The sequence below is a fragment of the Anomaloglossus baeobatrachus genome, chromosome 1 (genome assembly GCF_048569485.1).
Source record: "Anomaloglossus baeobatrachus isolate aAnoBae1 chromosome 1, aAnoBae1.hap1, whole genome shotgun sequence".
In the NCBI taxonomy this organism is placed as follows: domain Eukaryota; kingdom Metazoa; phylum Chordata; class Amphibia; order Anura; family Aromobatidae; genus Anomaloglossus; species Anomaloglossus baeobatrachus.
In genome coordinates, this window is record NC_134353.1 from 531,990,123 (window position 1) to 532,015,199 (window position 25,077).

Genomic DNA, 25,077 nt, shown 5'->3' on the forward strand with positions numbered 1-25,077 from the left:
TCGCTGATGAGCGATTTTGCACGTTTTTGCGACGATGCAAAATCGCTCATAGGTGTCACACGCAACGGCATCGCTACAGCGGCCGGATGTGCGTCACAAAATCTGTGAACACAACGAGTTCGCTGTAGCGATCTCGTAGCGTGTAAAGCCTGCTTTAGTTTCCAGGAAGCAGCAGTTGTGATAGAATCTCATTTTGCTCTGCTGTAGATCTAGGAATGATGTGTAATAAGAGGGGTGGATTGTTGCTATCGAGTTCCTACTCCTGAAGACACAAATTGCGTAATTGCATTGTCATGCAGTGTAATGTTAATTATGTCTTGCATCATTTGTATATAATATGGTATTTAGTGATGGGTGAATATTAACTATTCTTGTTTGGATAATGCTTACCGAATATTGAGTACTATTCCAGTATTCGTCACAACAAGAAAAATGCTTGTCTTGCATTAGGTTTGTTATTCATGATGAATACCAGAATAGTATTGGGATGATTCGTTACTAATAATCCAAAGATGAATAGTTACTATTCGCCCATCACTAATAGTATGTGAACTGTGACGATAATGTGTGGATTGTATTCAATGTATTCCTGTGTAATGTATAATGTAAAGTATGGCATAGCACTTGTGTAGGAAGTCATCTGATCATAGGGTAGGCAGAAGTTAAAGTGAACCTGTCAGGTCCAGTATGCACCCAGAACCACGAGCAGTTCTGGGTGCATATTGCTAATCCCTGCCTAACTGTCCCTGTATACACTAGCATAGATAAAGAGATCTTTAGAAAAAGTATTTCTAAAGATCATTTATCTTGTGCTAATGAGTGTAGGGACTAGTCCCAAGGGAGTTAGTTTCTGCACTCATTCCGCACTCTTTGCATGGTAGCATGTCCACAGGGGCGTACTAACATGCTATTCAGGTGGTGATGCTGACCAGAAGTCCCGCCACTTCCGGTCATGCGCACTACACTTCTCTGAAGCTGGGACATGTACACCCGGCTTCATAGTGCGCATGAACGGAAGTACTGGGACTTCTGTTCAGCGGTTACAGCAAACACAGGTACGCGCGTCACTGTTGAGGATGCTACATTGAATAGCATGTTAGCACGTCCCTGTGGATGTACTAACATGCTAAGAGAACGGACTAATTGGGGGCAACTAATGCCCTTCCGACTAATCTCTGCGCTCATTAGCATATCATAAGGGATCTTTAGCAATACTTTTTCTAAGGCCTCTGCCACATTCACGTGAAAATCATGCACGTGCCGAGAGACACGTATTTTCCCTGCGTGTTGCGTGCAGGTAAGTACGTGTCTCTGGTACGTGCGGGACACGTGTGTTCTACGTGTGCTATCCGCGATAGCACACGTAGAACCGGTAATTATCATACTCACCTGGTCCTTCCTGATGTCCGCGCTGCTGTCCGTGGTGCTGATCCTCGGGCTCCAGCCCTCCCGTCTCCTCGCTGCTGCCGCTGCCAGGCAGTGAAGTGAATATTCTATGAGATTAATGAGCGGCGGTCGGCAGCAAGAGGCAGCAGCGGCAGAGACAGGAGGGCAGAAGAAGGTGAGTTAATGTTTTTTTTTTTTTCACTGACACGTGTGTTTTCTCCGGCGCGTGTCACACGGGACCGCATCCACACTACACCCGTGTAGTACGGGTGCGGGGCGTGTGACACCCGTGCTGCCGGAGAAAAAACGGACATGTCAGCGCTTTGAAAAACGCACACACGTACAAACGCACACGGACACACGTTCCGTGTGGTTTTACGTGTGTGTGCCTGCTACCATAGGGTAGCATTGCTGTACGTGTCTCCGTGCCGCCGGTACGTGTAAAAAATGACAAACACGTGCCGGCGGCACGGATGTGTGTCGCAGGCCTAAAGATCCCTTTATCTATGCTACTAGATGCAGGGACAGTTAGGCAGGGAATAGCAATATGCATCCAGAACTGCTTGTGGTTCTGGGTGCATATTGCACCTGACAGGTTCACTTTAAGTGTTTAAACTAGCCCACAATGACTGGTCATTCTAGAAGAATAATGATATAAAATAGAGATTTTTTCCACATTTAAATAATCTCACAAACCAGCGCTGAATAATAAGAGTGAAAATTATTTTATTAATACCATTACTCCTAATCCCTAACAAAATAAACAAGCTTAATTTCTACAAGTAGATAACAATGGACGAATCATATACACTTTATAAGCACAGTAGGACTAAAGGGTCGTGGGGCCCCGGCCGGTGGCAACCACGATCTGATATATATAAAAAAAAAAATTTTTTTTTATGTTATTAGTCCGATTAAAAAGGAGGGTGAATTTCTCAAGGAAAAAATTTTTTTTATAGCTGCAGAAAGTTTTTACAAAGAAGCACTATGACTGTACCAGCCCGTATATAAAGGCAATCTTCCTGCTTAAGGGTGCCTGCACCGAGGTTAAAGCTTTACTCTTTGTTGAATTTTCACTAACAGCCACGCTGCACTCATTCACGATCCCTGGTTAGGATTGAGTATACCGCGCTCCTGACAGGGAGTCTAGCGGTAATTAGATCAGTGCACCGGGGGCCCGTTACAGATCCCCAGTGTAGGTTACCTGACACCGATGCTAACCGAGAGGGCTCCGTGAGATGTGGTCCTTGCGTGGAGTAGTTTTTTCTCCTGTCTGGAGAGGAAAAAGTTGATGCTGAGTCTCTGTGTACAAAATCCTCAAATCCAGAAGACAGGATGCCGTTTAAACGTTATTGAAAAATACAGGGCTGTAATATCCTGGATTGTAGGCTTCTCCGTGTACCTGCTTAGGCGTTCACCTGCCAGTGAACCGACAGGTCCCGTAGTCAGTAAAGAGCAATCAGACAGTTACGTCTACTTCACAACACTGGACTGAGCACGATCCGACGCGCGTTTCGGGGCGTTACCGGTCCCCTTCCTCAAAAAAAAATTTTTTTCCTTGAGAAATTCACTCTCCTTTTTAATCAGACTAATAACATCAAAAAATTTTTTTTTATATATCAGATCGTGGTTGCCACCGGCCGGGGCCCCACGACTCTTTAGTCCTACTGTGCTTATAAAGTGTATATGATTCGTCCATTGTTATCTACTTGTAGAAATTAATCTTGTTTATTTTGTTAGGGATTAGGAGTAATGGTATTAATAAAATAATTTTAACTCATTATTCAGCGCTGGTTTGTGAGATTTTTTAAATGTGGAAAAAATCTCTATTTTATATCATTAACCTTTTTAGGCAATTTTTGGGGAGATTTTTACCTTAAAACCAGCTGCAGAATTCTAAGTAAGTCCTTTGGGTCAAGCGCTTACTATTGTCTTAGGACAATTTTTTAACCCATTCTAGAAGAGTGAATACACGGAATATCTAGCGAGCAATAATTATGGATGGATAGTCTGTAGGTCGTGAAGGTCGCATTCAGCGAGTGATTTGTGACAGCAATGGGAGGAAAGTAAACTGGAGACGACTTTGAATAAGCCCTGAGCGTTGACTGAGATAGAGAGTGAAAACAACACTGAAATGAAAGATGGATCATAGAATGGAGCAGCCCCAGACAAAAGGAGAAGGAGGACAGGACTCTAATGACCAGGTCCCTTAACTGTCAACGTAATGGGTTAATCCAAACTGGCATATGACTGAAGTTAGCTTAGCCTATTACAGTCTCCCTAATCATCTGCGGGAGCAAGGAACCAGAGGACAGGACTCTAGTGGCCAGGCCTTTTAACCATCAAGGTAATGGGTTAATTCAAACTTGTGCGGGACTCAATCAGCTTATCCTAGCGGAATCTCTCTAAGCATCTGGGGGCACAAGGCTCCTTTCTGACCACGGTGCTAGGAGCCCTGATCCTCACCCCTGTAAGGAGACTAGACATGGAGCCGCAGAAAGGGAAAGTGACCATCACTAGTTGGACTATAGCGTTGTGCTGGAACTCACAATACCAATAAGATTTGAAGCAACCCAGTGGAAACCGAGACTGTATTGAAATATGCCTTGTGGAATTGCAACATGTTGGAAGATATGTGCTTGGTATCTTAAGTGTAAAGCTGTTGCAGAGAATGAAACGAGTAAACTGCTGTTGTTTGAAATGAACTGTTTGTCTCTTTGTGAGTACGATTTATCATCTGGTCCTGGCCAGCTGACGATAGCGGCAGCATGCGGCCTGTTCAGGTTCACAAACCCACGCGATACAAAGCAACACACAGAGCCAGGACCAACTCTTTCATGTAGTTTGCTGGAGCGTCCAGATTCAATCCCTCTCCCGTGACTACAGCCAGTTTACATCGGAAAAACATATTTTTACATTTATAATATTTTTTTTATAGTTTAAAACTTTTTATAATACCCCCCACTCCCAATAGGGAACTTGAATCTGTGATCATTTGATTGCTTATACTCTGCAATTGCAGTTTATAGTCTCATATGAAGCTCAACTGCTGGATGGGTTTTCTACAATTACCAACATGGCAGGTATGGTGGCCTTCAGTAGGCAACTCACTGGCAATCTTTGATCTTGTTGCGATGGAGAAGGATGAGCATCTGGATTTTCCGCTGGGCAGGACCCTTGCAGGCTAAATGCTGCTGCCAGTGATTGGCATTACTTTTAAATGGTTAAAAGCAGCAACCGGAGCTCTGAACGCTGCTCTTAGAGACATATGCTGGCTATTTAATACAGCTGACGTCTGACTGCTTGCTTAACTCTCTAACCTTTCAGCAAGAAAAGAATAACGGCAATGAAAAATTATTTTAGGTTCGCATTTAATCACAGAATTTTACACTGCCCAGGCATATTTCTTACAAGGAACTATTTTTCCTGAATAGGATATTAATAAGAGTTGTTTAAAAGAAAGAAAAAGAATGAGGGCAGGGGAGGAGGAGGCCCATAAATCATGGGAGAAGTGACAAATTCTATGTGGATCTTCAAGCATCTGACAAAGCAAAGCCCAGCAATGTTTTTATCGTAGAGAATGGCATAATTGTTGCATGATATTTGATGACAGCATTGGGAAATCGTGAAGCTAACAGCCGGCTAAATTACTAACTAGTTCCTTCTGGTTGCTACCTCTAGAAGGTGAAAGGTTCTGTCTATGACGATCCAATTTCATCTCTCGAGACACTAAAAACAATAAAATTACCTTGAATACTCTTACTGGTCTGGCTAAATTCAGAACAAAAAGATTATTGAAGAAGAGTTACCAATCCTGGGTCTACAGGATATATTCTCCTTTTCATCATTTCTATGTAAAAATTCAATCTACTAGTGGAGTGGTTCTACTCAGATCTGGTTTAGGAAATTCCATATGAAGGTGCTCACACAGTCCATGGATTTGAAAATAAAGACTGTAGACTTACTGTCCTTTTTTTTTAAAGACTATTTTTCCTATATTTGCCTTAATTATTTCAGTATACTCCACATGTAAAGTGATCCATTTCCAGTATAAGAGAACCGAAAAAAATGCACATTAAATCCCTCTCAGAATATAAAAATTTTATGGCATCTCAAAACAAGTGCAGGTGGATTGTTAATGAACCGTTCCTTCTCCCCGTCACTGTACTAAGTATTTATTCTAAAAGTCTTCTAATAAGGGATATGGCTATATACTTTTTAAAGATGTAACCAACTAATAAAAAGTCCAAGCTGTTTGCTAAAAAGTTATCCAATAAATGCACACAGTAGAGTGAATGTGTAATTATATCTATAACAGCAAAAAATATATAATTTCTATAATACAGGAGCCAGATGTAAACTGTGTACATAGTTAGAACAGCATGGCTCTATACATTGTGGCATTTATATACACTGACGGGCAAAAGAGTAAATATGTTTTGAACTTTTGGTTTTCATGCTCCATATCTCACCATTCACTACAGTTTTGAACATGAGACTACCTTCATTTTATGGACAATCATCTTTGCTATCTCATACATAAATTTGACTTCCAACTATTTAGCATATGAGTAGTTATGCGGATTCCTGTCAAGTGATTACATTGTTACTGTTTTGCTCCTAAAATTCTTAATTTTAATTATTTTGTTAGCATTTTGTAAATCCACCTTTGGCTTTCAACACTGCCTGAATCCTTCTGGGCATGCTCTCAATAAGATTCAAGCATGTCTCAACCAAAATCTAATGCTAGTCTCTTCTATATGTTTGTAATGTTGATGCACACTGGTAGACTCGCTTAGATATTCAGCTTTTTCTTCAACTCTATCTACAAGTGTTTGATTGGTTGAGGTCTGGAGACTGTGGGGAAATCCAGCACCTCTACTTCATTGTCACTGAATCAATAATTCTCCAATCTCGACGTATATGTTTCGGGTCATTGTTCTGCTAGAACTTTTGTTGTCCTTTTCACACCCATAGTACTTGAGTGTACGAAGTAACTCATCTTGTAGGATACTCACATATAGCTCAGCTTTGAGACCACATCAAAGCTGGTCATGTATCTAACGCCTTTAGTTGTGAAATAACCCCACATCATCAGACTTCCTCCATCAAACTTGACAATTCCTTCAATTTCTCGATATGTTAGCCCCTTTACATTTGTTTCTTCTGGACTAATTTGCACTCATCAGAAACTAGTCTATTGACTTGTGTCTCATTGCTCCAAATCACCCATTTCTAGTCTTCTACTGTCCCCTTATGAACTTTTTTGCAAACTTGAGCCGATGCTTCATATGACGATATTGACCTTGAGGTTTCTCCACCTTTCTTCGGGCCACCATTCCAAGCTTATGTAACGTGCATCGCACAATAGATGCATGGACATTTGTGATGTCACTATTATGAAACATACGAGCCACCTCCACTGCCATGTTTGTCGCGCCAGGATTGGTAGACCTTGTCATGACTTGTTGACTTCTAAATTTTACCTGGACATCCACCTCTTGGCTTTTGAATGGATTGTGAGACTTTATTTCATATTCTTCCAACTGTCATGGCATTCAGATGTGTCAGTTTGGCAATTTTCTTGGCTGAGAGACCGCTATTGATGAGCTGGATGATGCTGTATTGCTTTTGTTGGGAAATCTTCTTCATGGCTGCTCCTCAATTTGAATTAATAACTTTCACTTGGGAATCAACCTAATAAAATACTGAGCTATTAGGGAATGTGAGAACAGGTTGTAATTTGTAGTATACAGGAAGAAAAAGTTTTTTCCACCACCAGGACAAACACAGTAACAATGCAGTAACATGACAAGAATCTGCATAACTAAATAGTTGCAAGTCAAATCTATATATGACCTAGCCAAGATAATTGTCTATAAAATTAAAGTAGTCTCATGTTCAAAGCTTTAGTGGAAGGAGAGAGACTGAAAGTTTAAAGTTCAAAACATTGGTACCCTTTTGCTCATCAGCGTACATAATCAATGTTTATAAAAGGATTCTATGAAAATGAAAAATTTTACAGGAAAAATAACAACTACAATAATGGAAATAACATGGATATCATTTCAGTCATTAGGTTACTTCTGTTATGTACAGATATATCCATGCTTTGCATGAATTCCACTTCTTTGTTCTTTCAGCAGAATAGAGATGTGGAATTCCAAAAGCGCAGGAGTGAACAGAGCCTTACACAGGTTAAGGCTATGTGCGCACGTTGCGTACAAGCCCTGCAGAAATTTCTGCAGCGATCTGAAGAGCACATGTGCGCTTTAGATCGCTGCAGAAATGTCCGTAGTGAGCGCCGATTCCATGCGCTCTGCCTGCAGCTCCTGCCATAGACCGTGCAGGAGCTGCCGGCAAAGCGCAGGAAAGAAGTGACATGTCACTTCTTTTTGCGCAGCGCTTCGGCAGTAGCCGAAGCGCTGCGCTCTTAAACGCCACGTGCGCACGGCCCCTGCACAGTCTCCATAGACTGTGCAGGGGACGCAGGACGCATGCAGTTACGCTGCGCTACAAAGCGCAGCGTAACTGCATGTTTTTACGCGACGTGCGCACATAGCCTAAATCTGCAAAACTAATTTCATTCTGTTTACTAAAGTAACACATCTTTCTAAAAGTCAATATCATTTCAGCATGAAATATGGGGATGGGACGCAATCTAATTTAGAGATTTTTTTGTTAATGTTTGGACAAAAAAACAAACAGGAACCCCGTTGGAAAAAATAAAGCCCTGCTATAATGCAGGGAAGAGAGAAAATCAAACTTAACAAAGAATATTTGACTTATGAACCACGCTCGTTTTGATTTTACTTTTTTTTACTGTTTAAAAAAATTACAAACATATTCTAGTGTTTTAACTCCTGTGGACCCGTGCTCCTAAGAAAACAGCAGCGATTGTATTATTACTGGAAGTGACCTGTTCCAGTTCAGTAACAATGTAGATTGAGTGAAACGTGTTAAATGAGGTCACAGGCATGGCATCCAGCTGTCCATATAAAATAAACATTTTGAAAGTTGAACAAGGTATTTTTGTACTTTGCCATATGCACCACGTGGAATCACCTTCTTATAACACACTTTTTACAGCTAAGCAATGTGCCTTGAGAGACAGCACCATCGGACAGAAGGACTTTGCGTTGCGAGAAACTTTAAGCTATTGTGCCTCAGTATAGTAGGATGATTCTATGGAGATATAAAAGTCACTCATCCAGAACCAAGGAAAAAGTGTTTTCTTTTACTGAATCTTTAACATCAGTGCCAGAGCTTAGCCAATAAAGTCACACTTACACACATGTGAATATAGTCTGCAGCTACAAATGGTAATTCCATTCTTTGAAAGACTGTGGGCTTCTCAAAAGAAGGGGAAAGGTAGAAATGATTTCACTACCAAAGCAAGGCTTCAAAGACAACTCATAAAAAATGGATTTAAAAGGGTCTAATAACATTTTACAGACATTGCTATTCCTTCTGGGAAAGGTACTTACAGCTTTCCTAACTCGTACAGAAACCCCTTCGGAAGACACAGAGGAAGTTGCTTCTATAGCATGGTCAGGAAATAGCTCTATTGTACAATGACCATCTACGCTATATTGCAGAGCATATTAACATTGTGTTCAGACAGACTATATTTGGCCAAGGAAATATGTAAAATGTGCATTTTTTTGTATTTCTTACAAAAAACTGAAGTTCCAAAACTGCATTCAAACTATATAAGGAAAATGGCAATATGATGTCACCTATTATAAGTATTGCAAGTCTTAACAATAATCACTGGTGGACACAGACAAAAAGGGCCCCTGTGCATGAACAGTATATGGGCCCTTTGCAGTCCAAGATATCGTTACAATGCATAACCCATCCTGCTTTAGATGTAGAAATAAGTCCACCAACCTCTCAGGACCCTGTGCGGCCGCACAGGCTGCACCAGTTATATGTCCGCTCATGACAATGATAGTCTAACTTCTGTAACCAATAAATGATTAAGTGGTTAATATCCAACTTTTAGGGCCATAATTGATCAACAGAAAATAGGGACCCAGCACTCTCAATAAGGCTGAGCACACACGGCAAGCAAAACGGAGCGAGTGGCATGCGATAAAAAAATCACATTCCACACGGACCCATGTTACTCTATGGGGCAGCTCCCATGAGCAATTTTTTTCTCAGCCCTAAATGGACCGAAAACCAATCGCAGCATGCTGCGGGTGACATCCGATTCATTTTCACTCGCACCCATACAAGTCTATGGGTGCGAAAGAAACATCGCATTGCACTCGCATTACACCAGTGTAATGTGAGTGCAGTGAGAGAATCGCATCAGCTGATAATGGAGGAGATAGGGACATTAATCCCTCCCTGTCCTCCGCAGCGCCCACCCTGTCCTCTGCTGCTGTACTGCGATCGCAGGATCGTATCACAGTGGCCACTTGGCTTACACTCCAGCAGAGCAGGAGCCAAGTGTCATGCAATTCACTCACATTAATGACCGTGTGGCCCAAGCCTATGAAAGTAGCTATATAAGGCAGTTCATCTCTATTCACATGAACAAGGCTGATTTGTGTAATACTGTGTAGTATTGCAGTGAAGGGGCTGTTCTGGTGATAAGTGGGGTTCCTGGTGATTGATCATCGACCAATCCCACATTAATATGCCATCAATTGTAAAACTTGAAATAAAAGGAGGACATTTATCCAATTAATATCTGTCACAGAAATAGCATATCACTAAGAAGCACAAATCTTTAAAACCCATCACGATTCTACCTCTGTCTTCGCTTAGTACATAAGGAAATTTTGTTGTCCAGGATCCAAAATTCATGAACTATAGTTTTTTTTATTTTTCATGGAAAGCTATCAGCCCTGCCTCGTTCCTGAACAAGCAGAATTACTTGAGTGTGACTACTACATGTATGTAAACAAGATGGTGTCAAAGAGAGTCGATGAACCTTGGAAGGTCAGGCTTCTCGAAAAGAAAGCTGATTGAGCAAGTCTCATGCACTACACACATGTACTCATAGAAAAACATTTATGTAAGAACTTGGAACCTGAATAAAACACATTCATGTGCCAGAAAATAGTGCCTGATGAATAATAAAAGCACTTGGCACCTTACTTTCCATGGATGCAAAAAGACTCCACAGAGAAATGTTTATTTTTCTAACCACAAGAAGCTAAAGTCAATCTGATTAAACCCCCATTATTCAACACTAGCTACTTCTTTGACCTATATATGCTGATACAAACCACGCAAAGTCACAAAAAGTGACAAACGACCTCAACAGTGAAAAGAATGGCCAAGTTCACAAGTAGTCATAGACATGGATTTGTAGAACAATTCAAGAAAACACTGCAGGACTCTCCAGCTTGTCTATACAGTAGAAATTCTTGGCTTTTCTATGACCATCTACAGAAATCTGTTAATGCCTAAACTACTAATAGCCTCAACTAGGTGACTTTATGTATGTTTACATTTAGAAAGTATTATTTTAGAGATAATTAACTGGGTATATGTGAATGAGTTTGCAAGTCTGTTGAGTTCAGCCTTAAGGCCACGTCACACTAAGCAACATCGCTAGCAACATCGCTAGCAACATCGCTGCTAAGGAACAACTTTTGTGACGTAACAGCGATGCTGCTAGCGATGTTGTTGTGTGTGACATCCAGCAACAACCTGGCCCCTGCTGTGAGGTCGCTGGTTGTTGCTGAATGTCCTGGGCCATTTTTTAGTTGTTGCTCTCCCGCTGTGAAGCACACATCGCTGTGTGTGACAGCGACAGAGCAACAACTAAATGTGCAGGCAGCAGGAGCAAGCTTCTGCGGACGCTGGTAACCACGGTAAACATCGGGTAACCAAGAAGCCCTTACCTTGGTTACCCGATATTTACCTTCGTTACCAGCGTCCGCCGCTCTCACACTGCCAGTGCCGGCTCCCTCCATACGTAGCTGGAGTACACATCAGGTAATTAACCCGATGTGTACTGTGGCTAGGAGTGCAGGAAACAGGGAGCCGGCACTGGCAGTGTGAGAGCGGCGGATGCTGGTAACAAAGGTAAATATCGGGTAACCAAGGTAAGGGCTTCTTGGTTACCCGATGTTTACCGTGGTCACCAGCGTCCGCAGAAGCCGGCTCCTGCTGCCTGCACATGTAGCAGAGTACACATCGGGTAATTAACCCGAAGTGTACTGTGGCTAGGTGTGCAGGGAGCCAGCGCTAAGCGGTGTGCGCTGGTAACCAAGGTAAATATCGGGTTGGTTACCCGATATTTACCTTAGTTACCAAGCGCAGCATCGCTTCCACGCGGCGCTGGGGGCTGCTCACTGGTTGCTGGTGAGATCTGCCTGTGTGACAGCTCACCAGCAACCCGTGTAGCGACGCTCCAGCGATCCCTGCCAGGTCAGGTTGCTGGTGGGATCGCTGGAGCGTCGCTTAGTGTGACATCTCACCAGCGACCTCCTAGCAACTTACCAGCGATCCCTATCAGGTTGTATCGTTGTTGGGATCGCTGGTAAGTTGTTTAGTGTGACTGGGCCTTTAGTCATGACAAGTGTTTCAGCCCTTTTCAGTAAACCCTTCCTACCACATTTGCCTTGACCTTGTTTGATAACCCCAATGTTTTGGCAAGCACTCAAACCTTCCATATAAGCCATGCTGTCCTATGCATTTGCATAGTATTTCAGTGATGCAAAAAGTACTGTGTTGGATACAAGGTGCATGCCATTTTTCAGTGAATATCAGAATGATAGAGTCTTCATTGAGAGGCATTAGGCAGGGTTTACTAAGTGGTGCATGCCAGATCTGAGACTAACTTTGGGGCATTCACACAAATCTCATTTTCTCTACACTGCTCAATCCATCTACTGTTTGCATAAACCCTCTTCCGGCACTTTTAATAGACTAGTGGGCATAAATCATTTGAAAGATCCAACAAGTGATCAGCACTCCACCGTCAAACTTCGGTGCATGCGGAAAGCAGTCCAGGAAAGAGCAAAAGGAACCCGGCACGCAAACATATTCAATCCATTATATTCACCTCTTGGATATTTCAGCTCCATCCTGAGATTTCAGCAGCTGCTGTTAAAACCCCAGGATGGATCAGAAATGTTCAAGAAGTGAATAAAGCAAAAAAATGGACAATGTATTTGAGAGCCTGGTTCTTTCTCTTCTTTCCTAAGCCAATTGAAAGACTCCCCACTTGAGGGTCAACAGTCCATGAAACCTTCATTATTTACCCTAATGAGCTTTATCTATAAAGATTTTATAAATTCATTGGTGCTGAATGTTAAACTATGTACAGTATTGTAGTGTGATATTGAGTCTGTTCATCTTGATAAAGCAAGACTTAAACAAGTCTGTTCTATTGATTGGCTTGATATAAAGCAAAAGTTCAATTGGACTGTCAACTATTAAAGACTAGTATTTTTTCCAGAATAACATTTACAAACCTTTTTTGCAAGCTGAAAATACAGGTAAGCCATTGAAAAAGCAAATGACTTACCTCCACCACAAGATTCAGAGCACTCCGAGAAGCCTTCATACTCCCAGTCATAGAGTTCATCAGTATCCTTCAATCCTCCATTCTCCAGCTCCTCTTCATCAGTGTTGAATTCTGTTGTTTCACCATCACAGGATCCACTGTAACATGTTCTTTGACTGGCCGGTTGTGGACCATCACATTCATCTAGAGGAAGATCAGCAACTGTCTGTGCAAATGACAAGAGCACCTGGCACTTCACACTTCTTTGTTGAACACCTACTCCACAGGAAACACTACAAGCGGACCATGGTTCAGGAATGAATCTGTAAAAAAGCACAAATAGAAGCATCTACTAATTGTTTCAAAAGCAATAACATAGAGTCCACTACACAATCATAGATCAATCTAAAAGCCCAGAAAAAGTACAGGTAGGAGAAGATAGGTACAAAAATAATGAAAGAGTCTGGCCGGCTCCGGTAACTATTGGCCGCCTATATACCGTATATTCTTCTGATCTAAGGAGACTTAGAATTATAGAGCATAGCATATGTATAGACAAAATCTATCTATATGCATTGAAACTTACTGAAGAGAGTCCTCTTTCTATTTTCCATGGAAGGTTCAAAAACTAGAGAACTACTTCAACTTAATGAAGTGTATGCACATGAGACTTATAACAAATATATAGATCAATGTATGTATTGACATAATGACTGGAATAAGGCAAAGTTCAGATGTATATTCATTCACCATGTAGAATTTACTAGTCCCAATAGTTTCTGCTTATTGAGGGACTGAATATAGGCTTTCATTTAGAATGCCCTTCTAGAACATAAACCCCCTTTTCTAGTTATTACAAACAATTTCCTCTCATTTGGGCTGGAGTTAGATTGCTGGTTGTAAAATACAACCCCTGGCCCATCAAATGCTTCTTTTAGGACAGACAAATAAAATCGAATAATGGGCATGGGAAGAGAAACTATATTTTTACATAATTATTACATAATGAATATGAAGATAAATAGTATGATAATATCATTAAGATAATTTCGATCATTTCGTAACAGACACTGAGCACTTTTGTCTCGCCACTAGTGAAAGGTTCTCTTTTTATGTCTTCTTTGTGAATGCAGGCCCATAGTAAATTTACTAGAAACTAGTTTCATGTACTATTTTCTTACTACAAACTATATTTTTAGCAATTTGTCATATAAATCTGCATTCACCCTTTTGGGAACATTTCTGATCCATACATTAAGCAAAAAAAACTGTAAAGCAAGTTACAAAATCCAGGTCATCTCCATTCAATTTGTTCATTCCATTCTTTAAAGCACCACAACCAGCATATTTTTTATTTTACCACTGGAGTGGTGTTTCTAATATAAGTTCTCTGATTCTACTGTTATACTTACCAGCTGCCTTCTTCACCTTCTATCAGCGCTGCTCCAATTGGTCTTAAGGAGGTTGTGACCTGACGGCTGCTCCAGTGTTTGTTGGAGAGATTCAGAAAGTACAACTAAATGTAAGTCTATGAGAACCTCATTTTGGACTTGCTCTGGCTCTCATAGACTTACATTAAAAGCTATTCATCATTTAATGTGACTTCCAGTAGCCAGAAGGTGGGGGTCACAACATGGAGTATTTTTGCTTGAAACGTGTTGATGTTTCCCCCACCTTTATCATGCCTTAATATGCTTATACAGCTTGGCGTTTAATTTTTGCAATAAAATTCACTTTTAAATTTATTGCGAGTGCTGGGCCTATTAATTTGTCTCTAGCATTAGATGATAGTGACAATCTGGTACAAAGGGAGAGAGTGTCATATCTATATCAATCAATAGAATCAACAAGAAATAGAATCAGATTAAAGATGACCAAATGTAAAGATAATGAAAGCACCTCATGATAATATACAGTGCCTTACGAAAGTATTCGGCCCCCTTGAATTTTTCAACCTTTTCCCACATTTCAAGCTTCAAATATAAAGATAAAAATTTGAATCTTATGGTAAAGAATCAACAAGTGGGACACAATTGTGAAGTTGAACGAAATTTATTGCTTATTTTAAATTTTTTAAAAAAATAAATAACTGAAAATTGGGGCGTGCAATATTATTCGGCCTCTTTAAGTTAATACTTTGTAGCGCAACCTTTTGCTGCGAACACAGCTGCTAGTCGCTTGGGGTATATGTGTATCGGTTTTGCACATCGAGAGACTGAAATTCTTTCCCATTCTTCCTTTGCAAATAGCTCGAGCTGAGTGAGGTTGGATGGAGAGTGTTTGTGAACAGCAGTTTTCAGCTCTTTACACAGATTCTCGATTGGATCCAGGTCTAGACTTTGACTTGACCATTCTTACACCTGGATACGTTTATTTGTGAACCATTCCATTGTAGATTTTACTTTATATTTGGCATCATTGTCTTGTTGGAAGACAAATCTCCGTTCCAGTCTCAGGTCTTTTGCAGACTCCAACAGGTTTTCTTCAAGAATGGTCCTGTATTTGGCTTCATCCATCTTCCTATCAATTTTAACCATCTTCCTTGTCCCTGCTGAAGAAAAGCAGGCCCAAAGCATGATGCTGCCACCACCATGTTTGACAGTAGGGATGGTGTGTTCAGGGTGATGAGCTGTGTTGCTTTTACGCCAAACATATCATTTGGCATTGTGCCCAAATAGTTCGATTTTGGTTTTATTTGACCAGAGCACCTTCTTTCACATGTTTGGTGTGTCTCCCATGTGGCTTGTGGCAAACTTTAAACAACACTTTTTATGAATATCTTTGAGAAATGGCTTTCTCCTTGCCACTCTTCCATAAAAACCAGATTTGCGTGGAACAACTGATTGTTGTCCTATGGAAAGACTCTCCCACCTCAGCTGTAGATCTCTTCAGTTCATCCAGAGTGATCATGGGCTGCTTGGCTGCATCTCTGATCAGTCTTCTCCTTCTTTGAGATGAAAGTTTGGATGGACAGCTGGGTCTTGGTAGATTTGCAGTGGTATGGTACTCCTTCTATTTCAATATGATCACTTGCACAGTGCTTCTTGGGATGTTTAAAGTTTTGGAAATCTTTTTGTAACTAAATCCAGCTTTAAACTTCTCCACAACAGTATCACGGACCTGCCTGTTGTGTTCCTTGGTCTTCAAGAAGCTATCTGTGCTTTAAACAGAACACTGAGACTATCACAAAGCAGGTGCATTTATACGGAGACTTGATTACACACAGGTGTCTTATATTTATCATCATCAGTCATTTAGGACAACATTGGATCATTCAGAGATCCTCAATGAACTTCTGGAGTGAGTTTGCTGCACTGAAAGTAAAGGGGCCGAATAATATTGCACGCCCCACTTTTCAGTTATTTATTTTTTAAAAAAGTTTAAAATAAGCAATAAATGTTGTTCAACTTCACAATTGTATCCCACTTGTCGTTGATTCTTCACCATAACAGTAAAATTTTTATCTTTATCTTTGAAGCCTGAAATGTGGGAAAAGGTTGAAAAATTTAAGGGGGCCGAATACTTTCGCAAGGCACTGTAAGTGTGGGGAACGTCTGCAGTATCCAGATAACATAGGCTGAAGAAATGAAGAGTCAGGTGTGAAGTCACCACTAAGGGGAATCGGAACACTGGAGTGAGTAACAGGACTATGGAACTACAAGGTGTCAAAGGAGAAATCACAGATAGATGACTAAGAGAAGTCGTACAAGCAGGGTCAGGGCCAGGAAGTCATGCAGTACAAGGAAGTAGGCAGAGTCAGTGTCAGGAGTGAGCCCGGAGGTCGGAAACTGGGAGAGCAAGTCGAAGGAGGGTGGGGGGGGGCAGGGACAAAACAAAAAACAGGGAGCAGGAGAGGAAGACCAGAAGGTAAGACAAAAACGGAGGGGACCAAACTCAGGGAGGTTGGACAGAATGGGGAGGACTGAAGTCAGGGAAGTCAGGCATGACGGGAAGGACCGAGGTCAGGAAGGTCAGATAAGATAGCATGCAGAATCAAGAGCATTTACAGGGACCAGGTGCGCAAACTGCAGAGCAGGGCTATAACTGGTGCCGCAACAATGGAGGAGACATCCTAATAAAGTGGCATGATCCCGAGAATGAGGTAGGGTTGAATAGGCTCCACTCACCGGCCAAGCAGCGGGAAACACCAAGCGCAGGACCAGGTGACAAACACAACTCTGCCACAGCAGAGTCCAAACTGATTCATGACATCAGGAATGTGGGATTTCAGAATGTCCTTTTCTTTGTGCCCATTGGAGATATTATGCTGGCTGGCAGTGGAGACCAGCAGCAGTATATTTCACCCTCTTTCTTGAAAGAAACATGCACGCCCTGCCAAGCCAATCGAACATGTTTATTTTGGAGCCAAGTAAAATATCTATTTATCGACTAGGGATTTGGCCAGCAGCGTTTGTACAGCCAGTCTATAGAACCAATTCTATTTCATTTCCTTAACCTAATAAATAGTCAAGTGTAAAGTTATTTTCACAAGAAAGTAGTAAATATGAATGGCATGAAATGCCAAAATAACTGATAGGACCCAAGAAATAACTTGACTAAAGGGTGCAAAATGGCATAAAATTCACATGGCAAGTGCTAATGATATAATGGTAGCAGGTCTGATCGAGCAGCAGCTGGAGTGGTGAACGCCTCGTACCAGCCATCCCGTTGCGTTACACATATATCATTTTATGTGTGTATATATTAATACACCTGCATGTGAATGGTTTTGGAGCAAGCCAAGCCTGAATACTATAATTATAATATAATAAATGACACTAGGGCCTTTGTTAGGTATAGTCGTAAAATGGAGAACGCAAAGCCTAGCGTCATATTCATTCTTCCTGCTAATGTGTGTTATATAGGAAAATAGATCCCAGCAATGTAGTAGCTCGCCACATGGGCTTCATTTGCAATATAATACAGTGTATATTAAGTAGCCCTACACGGCAATTCTACTCCTCTGAAAGGAAAATTTATTTGACTACATTAAGATTTCAATTTCAGCCCCATAAGCTCCAGCACAGAGAGCAGGGAACTCTGCAGATCAAAGCTGTAAATAGCACCCATTAATCACGCTGCAACGGGAAATCGGCATAAGCTGCATTTTAATAATAGCATTTCGAGTTTCCTTACAGAGACTCTGTGGTTACTGTGCTGAGTACTTTAGCATCATTTCCTTTCAATGACTTTCCAAAAACTTTACCTGAATAATTACCTGTAAAAGCACCACATTTTATATTTCTTCACAAATCATATTCACGCCTCTGTTTTTCCATTCGTCTTTATTTTAACAATATACGGACAGTGCAGTGTTACATTCAGAATCTTATACTTACTAAGTGAGAAAAGGGAAAGCTACAAGTAACAGACGGCAGAGAAAAAATGAAGTATTCGGAACAATAGCATATTGTCTATTGTTCTTTCAGCAAAAGGAAAAGCAGTTACATGTAAAAAAAGAAAACTGTTTGTTTTTTTACAGTGTTACAGTAGTTTAAAGAATCAGCCTTAAAGTGAACCTATCATGTAAAAAAAAGGCTATTAACCTACAGATATGAGCTTTATCTTCAGGTTAATAGTGTTCGGAGGCAGTCCTTCTGCCACATTGAGAATCCCACTGCTGGGAGGAAATGAACATCATTACTCACGGCAGCTGCAGGCTTTCAGTCATAAGGCTGGTGCAGGTATGGTTTCAGTAACTACTCCGTGCATGGTAAGCAGCAGCTGTAACCGCGCCACCACCACTGACTGACAGTTGGCTCTATGTTATGTAGACAGAAAATGACCTATTGTTTAAATTGTGTTTTTGCGCTACATGTAATGTCTAAACATTTTTTGCAATGTTTTTTTTCATATCATGAATAGAGAGGAGTGGACCCGTGGAAGTTCGGTTCGCTGGGTTCAGCCGGACTTTAGATAAAGTTCTGATCTTGACCCAAACTTAACCTGAACCTCTTTGAAAGTTACTGATTGGGCAGTTCGGGTCTAAGCCCACATACAGCCAGCCATAAACAGAGAACTTGCAGGGGAGGGAGTGCTATTTTTGTGCACACTACATCTGATAACGCTGCTTTTACCCCCAGTGCGATCCATTCAGACTCTGCAAGTGGCTCGCAATGGCATGAGCACTAAGTGTACATGAGCACAGCGATGCTCACTCGAGTACCCAAACTCCGAACTCTGAATTTTTTGTAAAGACTGTGTTTGGTAGGAACACTGAACTTTCCTGTTCAGGTTTGCTCATCTCTAATCATAATCTTTGTTAAAAAAAAACAAAATTAGTAATCATGCAATTTTCACACTGGAGCATTTTTAGACTTATATTTATGGACTTTCAATGTAGAGATTACTGAAGTCACCTTGTCACAGAGGCAGGATTAAAATGACTGATAACACCTCCATACACAGAAGATAACATGATATCCTCCAATAAGAATAGGTGATCTCACCTGAACCTACTTCCCCCACCATTCACAATGATCTCTCGTTAGATGCTTCAATACAAAATGGTAGGGGCGGACACTGTTTATTGAGACTAATAAAAAACCCAATGTGGCCAGAATGAAATTAAGTCTAACAATTCTGTTTAAAAAAAAAGAGTATGATATGGAAGAGAAAACTGCCATGGTTCCACCTCCCCACCCACATGGCTAGGGGGCGGAGCCTTCTCTCGGGCCTCACTTCCGGAGCTTGGATGCTTTAAATTTAAATTCTGTCATCTCTGGTGAACCAGCGCCTGCTATAAGCTTAGCACTACTTTGCCTGTGATTGCTGGTCTCTGCAAGTGTTTCCTGCTCCTTCCTTCCCCTGTGCTCTGTCTGTGTTCCGTCTCACCTCCTTCCTTCCCACAATAGCCCCAGTCGTTCCCCCTTCTCCTACCTGCCCACTCGGTTGCTTCATCTGGTACTGACCTCGGCCTCACCTCGACCCAGCTTTTGCTATTTCCTCCAGTCTTCTTTTTTACCGTACTGTGTATGACCTGGCCTGCCTGACCATCCCCCGCATGCCCTGTGGCCTCTGTATTCTGGCTGACTCTGCAGGGCAGTGCTCCAGCACACACTGTGTGTCCACCTCCATGCTGATTCAGCTCTGTGTAGTGTCTTTTCCTGCAGGGCTCCAGCTCCCCCTGGTGGTAGCCTGACAAAATTATTGCTAAAAATTAGTAAAATATATATTTAATAAAAAGTCTGATTGAAACAATAGGTCATTTTCTGATGACACCTTCCCTTTAAAGGAGTAGTCTCACCACAAAAAACCTCACTAATCTGGGAGACTTTCTGATTAGGAATACCCATCCATATAATATAGGGACGAACTGGTTCTGGCACAGTAAGAACAGCTGTCTGTTTTATAGAGGAGGCTATTGAGTACTTTTAGTGAGGCAATTCATATAAAAAAAACCCATAAAACTAGAAATAAATCCAGGATCATGCAAAAAATTTTGAAGACATGATCTTGTAGAAATTTTGGAATAAACATGGCTTACTTTCCTACTAGTCCCTTCTATGTTCATCTGATAGATGGTTGCGGTTGCATTGCTTGGCTAAGGTGACAACACTTAGGGAAATTTTGCACTCCGTTTTCTCTTCCAATCAGTGGCCCCATCAGGGCTTATATTGAACCCCCCTAAATGGGATTTAGGCATACACGCCGCTGAGGCCATTGACTATAATGACACAGACAGAGTCACCATGTGCTCTGTTATGCCTCATTTTTGTCTGCATATGCCTATTAGAGGCAAACAGTTTGATGTAGTAGACTATGTGCTGGTGTCCAATTCCAATAGGCGTATATGGCCGAAAAGTTTGCAAAACACAGCACATAGTGACTTTGTCTACATCATTATAGTCAATGGCCATATCGGCACATAAGCCTGAATCCCGTTTACAGGGGGGTTCTGACATATTCTCCCGACAAGTCTACTGAATGGAGGAAAAAACACATCGTGAAAGGGCTATAAGCCTTCAGTTTCCTATTACAAGCAAAACAATGGCAGAGGACCATTTGCGCAGGCAGATTTCTTACTGCCAGATACAAGGCCATAAAAAGGAAGAAGGGACAAAGGAAATACTCACAGAATGTGTTCATTACCATTTATTCATGTCCCACTTACAGCAAACAATCCAGTCATTTCTCCAAACTATGTAGGATAGTGCAGTCTATGAAGGATGTTCATAAGTTACAGGCCAAATCAGACAAACAGAATATTTGGCTGAAGAGGTTCAATGTGAAGAAATGTAAAGTTATGATGCGGGCTGGATCAATCATTAAGTAAGTACACATACCCATTCCTTGGTTGAATGTGACAGATATGTCTTATTTCAACTGTATTAACTATGCAACTTGCTATCGATAGGAAGCCAATAATTAATAGCTGAAAATTGGGTTTTCATAGCTATAATTCTGTGCAGAGACATGCAATGTCTAATGATAAATGGATAGGTACATTTAGTAATAAATAGTTATGGATAAACACAATAAATAAAAACAAAATATCAATTGCAGATCGGAGGTAGCTAAAACTTACGAAGGTTCTTCAGTTACAGCTGTGGCCTCTTCCAGCTCCTGTGCTTGCTTGTACCACGGCAATTTGGCTTCCACGGGTAATTTTTCTGTATGATGAAAAAACATATAGTCTTTCTAAAACATAAAGATCTACTGCGGTAGAACAAATCATGTTTTCACAAATAGTTAAAGGGGTTTTCCTATGAACAAAGTTAATTTTAAAGTTAATTTTAAACAATAGATCTTGGAACAATAATAAATTCAACAATGGAATGTATTTAAAAGAAAAAAAAGGTCCTGTGCTGAGATAACTTACGGTATGTATGTGTCCCTGCTATGTACTGTGTAATGGCCGTGTCTGACTGTACAGCAACATGATCTGATCATACCACAGCTCCTGGGCTGGGGAGGTATAAAAAAGTATACAAGCACGGAACCACAGTTGATTCTTTTTGTGAGGTAAAACATTTCCCTGTCTGTTTTTAAAAATGTTTTACTGCAAATAAGGAAGCATTTGCGATACTGTGTTGTAATGTCTGTATACTCTCTTTTACTTCCTCCCCGACCAGGGAGACGTGGTATGATCAGACCATGTTCCTGTACAGTCAGACACAGCCATTACACAGTACATAGCAGGGACACATATATAAGATTATCTCAGCACAGGTGATGTGGTATGATCAGACCATGTTCCTGTACAGTCAGACACAACCATTACAGAGTACATAGCAGGGACACATATATAAGATTATCTCAACATAGGAACATTTTTTTTTAACACATCCAATTGTGGTACTTATTATTATTCCAAGATCTATTGATTAAAATGAACTTTGTTGATGGGACAACCCCTTTAAAGTAGACAGTAATAAGATATATGTTTTTATATCATGGCATTTTCCACCAGAGAAAACATTTCAGCTTACTCCCAACTTATTCCTTCAAAACATTGTGTGCATATTAGATGAAGGGGATCTTACGACTGATCCAGAGGATTTTATGGTTCATTAATATGGCTCTCTCTCTCGCTCTTTACCTTGGTTTCCATTTTTTTTATACCTTTTTCTCACTTCAGTACTTTGACCATAATTCAACGTTTTGTCTTTATTACTCAAAAATCCAGCATACTAATGGTCGGTTACATTAAAGGGGTTGTTCACTACTCGGACAACTCCGTCTCAATCAGTATGATTTCTCATAGTAAAATAATTAAACTTAGGGTAAACTCATACAAGCGTATAAATGCGAGTGCAAAGTGAAAAAATCTGGAATTGCACTCGGCCCTAGGTTAGACAATGCTGCAGCTCAGATCAGCGATTTTTTTTCTCAGTCCTAAATGGTCTGTAATTTTCTGCGAGAGTCATATCACTCGCACCCATTCAAGTGAATGGGTGAGAGAGAAACATCGGACTGCACTAAGATGTTATCCCAGTGCAGTGCGATATACGCACATTAATTACATCTGAGGGAAGGGACAGTAAAGTGAATGATGATTGGATGCAGAATCACATGATACATCAATGTCATAGGAGCCCTAGGAGTGTAACCGCTGAAACCACTGGAATAGTGCCAGCACCAGAGGTGGGTATAAGTGTTATTATTTTACTGTGTTAAGAAATAGATTGATATAGGATGTTTTCCTATGTTTAGTAATTGTACAAATATCTTTTTACATAAGCTTTTTATGATTTTATAAAAGACTTATATACATGAGAAACAGTAACATATATTAACCCCTTAAGGACGAAGCCAGTTTTGTACTTAATGACCAGGCCATTTTTTGCAATTTTGACCAGTGTCCCTTTATAAGGCTATAACTCTGGAACGCTTCAATGGATCCCGGTGATTCTGAGATTGTTTTTTCGTGACATATTGGGCTTCATGTTAGAGGTAAATTTAGGATGATATTTTTTTTTTGTGAACAAATATGAAATTTGACAAAAAAAATTAAAATTTTGCAATTTTCAAACTTTTAATTTTTATGCCCATAAACCAGAGAGTTATGTCACACAAAATAGTTAATAAACAACATTTCCCACATGTCTACTTTACATCATCACAATTTTTGAAACAAAATTTTTGGGGGTTAGGAAGTTATAAGGGGTCAAAGTTCATCAGCAATTTCCCATTTTTTCAAGAAAATTTACAAAACCATTTTTTTAGGGACCACATCACATTTGAAGTGACTTTGAGAGTCCTAGGTGACAGAAAATACCCAAAAGTGACCCCATTCTAAAATCTGCACCCCTCAAGGTACTCAAAACCACATCAAAGAAGTTTATTAACCCTTCAGGTGCCTCACATGAACTAAAGTAATGTGGAATGAAAAAAAAAAAAATAACATTTTACCCAAAAATGTTGCTTTAGCATCAATTTTCTCACTTTTTCAAGAGGTAGCTCACACTTTGTTACCCACTTTCTTATGAGCGCGCCGATACCCCACATGTGGCGAGAAACCTCTGTACGGGCAAATGGTAGAGCTTGGAACGAAAGGAGCAATATTTGAATTTTTGAAAGCAAATTTGGCAGAAACAGATTGCGGGCACCATGTTACATTTACAGGTCCCCTAAGGTACCTAAACAGCAGAAACCCCCCTCAAGTGACTCCATTTTGGAAACTAGACCCCTTAAGGCTTCTATCTAGGGGTATAGTGAGCATTTTGGACTGACAGGTACTTCACAGAATTTGATAACATTAGGTTGTCATATTGAAAATTTTCATTTTTTTAGCAAAAATGTTGCTTTAGCATCAATTTTCTCACTTTTTCAAGAGGTAGCTCCAAAAATTGGAGCTCACACTTTGTTACCCACTTTCTTATGAGCGCGCCAATACCCCACATGTGGCGAGAAACCTCTGTACGGGCAAATGGTAGAGCTTGGAACGAAAGGAGCAATATTTGAATTTTTGAAAGCAAATTTGGCAGAAACAGATTGCGGGCACCATGTTACATTTACAGGTCCCCTAAGGTACCTAAACAGCTGAAACCCCCCTCAAGTGACTCCATTTTGGAAACTAGACCCCTTAAGGCTTCTATCTAGGGGTATAGTGAGCATTTTGGACTGACAGGTACTTCACAGAATTTGATAACATTAGGTTGTCATATTGAAAATTTTCATTTTTTTAGCAAAAATGTTGCTTTAGCATCAATTTTCTCACTTTTTCAAGAGGTAGCTCCAAAAATTGGAGCTCACACTTTGTTACCCACTTTCTTATGAGCGCGCCGATACCCCACATGTGGCGAGAAACCTCTGTACGGGCAAATGGTAGAGCTTGGAACGAAAGGAGCAATATTTGAATTTTTGAAAGCAAATTTGGCAGAAACAGATTGTGGGCACCATGGAATATATTCTCAAAATCCTTCCAGGAATTATTACTCACAAAGGGCGGCATGCCCCTAAAAACACATTTACTGGACTTGGTCTTGCTAACAAAACAGTTGTAGAAGGAAGAATAAACTTTATTGGACGGAAGGGCAAAATGTTCAAATGTGGAGGAGTTGGCAGCCACTATGTGGCAAACCTGAGTGTGCCAAAGATGACAGAACACCAGCAGGGCCGGAAGGACAGCTTTATCTTCCAAATAACTGGTCGTACAATGTCTTCTTAGCTCCATCAATCCCTATATGAGGGACAAATGTGCCAAGCGACATGGTACATCATAACAGGCTCCTGCCCGCCAAGGTAGGAACCGCTATGTGCACAAAACGACC

The 25,077-nt window shown here is 40.7% G+C and overlaps 1 protein-coding gene across 3 annotated transcripts in view; it reads right to left on the bottom strand.

Annotated features, from left to right (window-relative positions):
- ADAMTSL1 (ADAMTS like 1) overlaps positions 1-25,077 on the bottom strand; it is a 483,577-nt gene that overhangs the window by 177,773 nt on the left and 280,727 nt on the right. For all 3 annotated transcript variants that reach the window (XM_075316452.1, XM_075316459.1, XM_075316466.1), the window contains exons 13-14: positions 21,390-21,474; positions 12,884-13,185 (exon numbers count right to left, since the gene is read on the bottom strand). In XM_075316452.1, the coding sequence (XP_075172567.1) occupies positions 12,884-13,185; positions 21,390-21,474 (387 nt within the window). The remainder of the gene's footprint in view (positions 1-12,883; positions 13,186-21,389; positions 21,475-25,077) is intronic.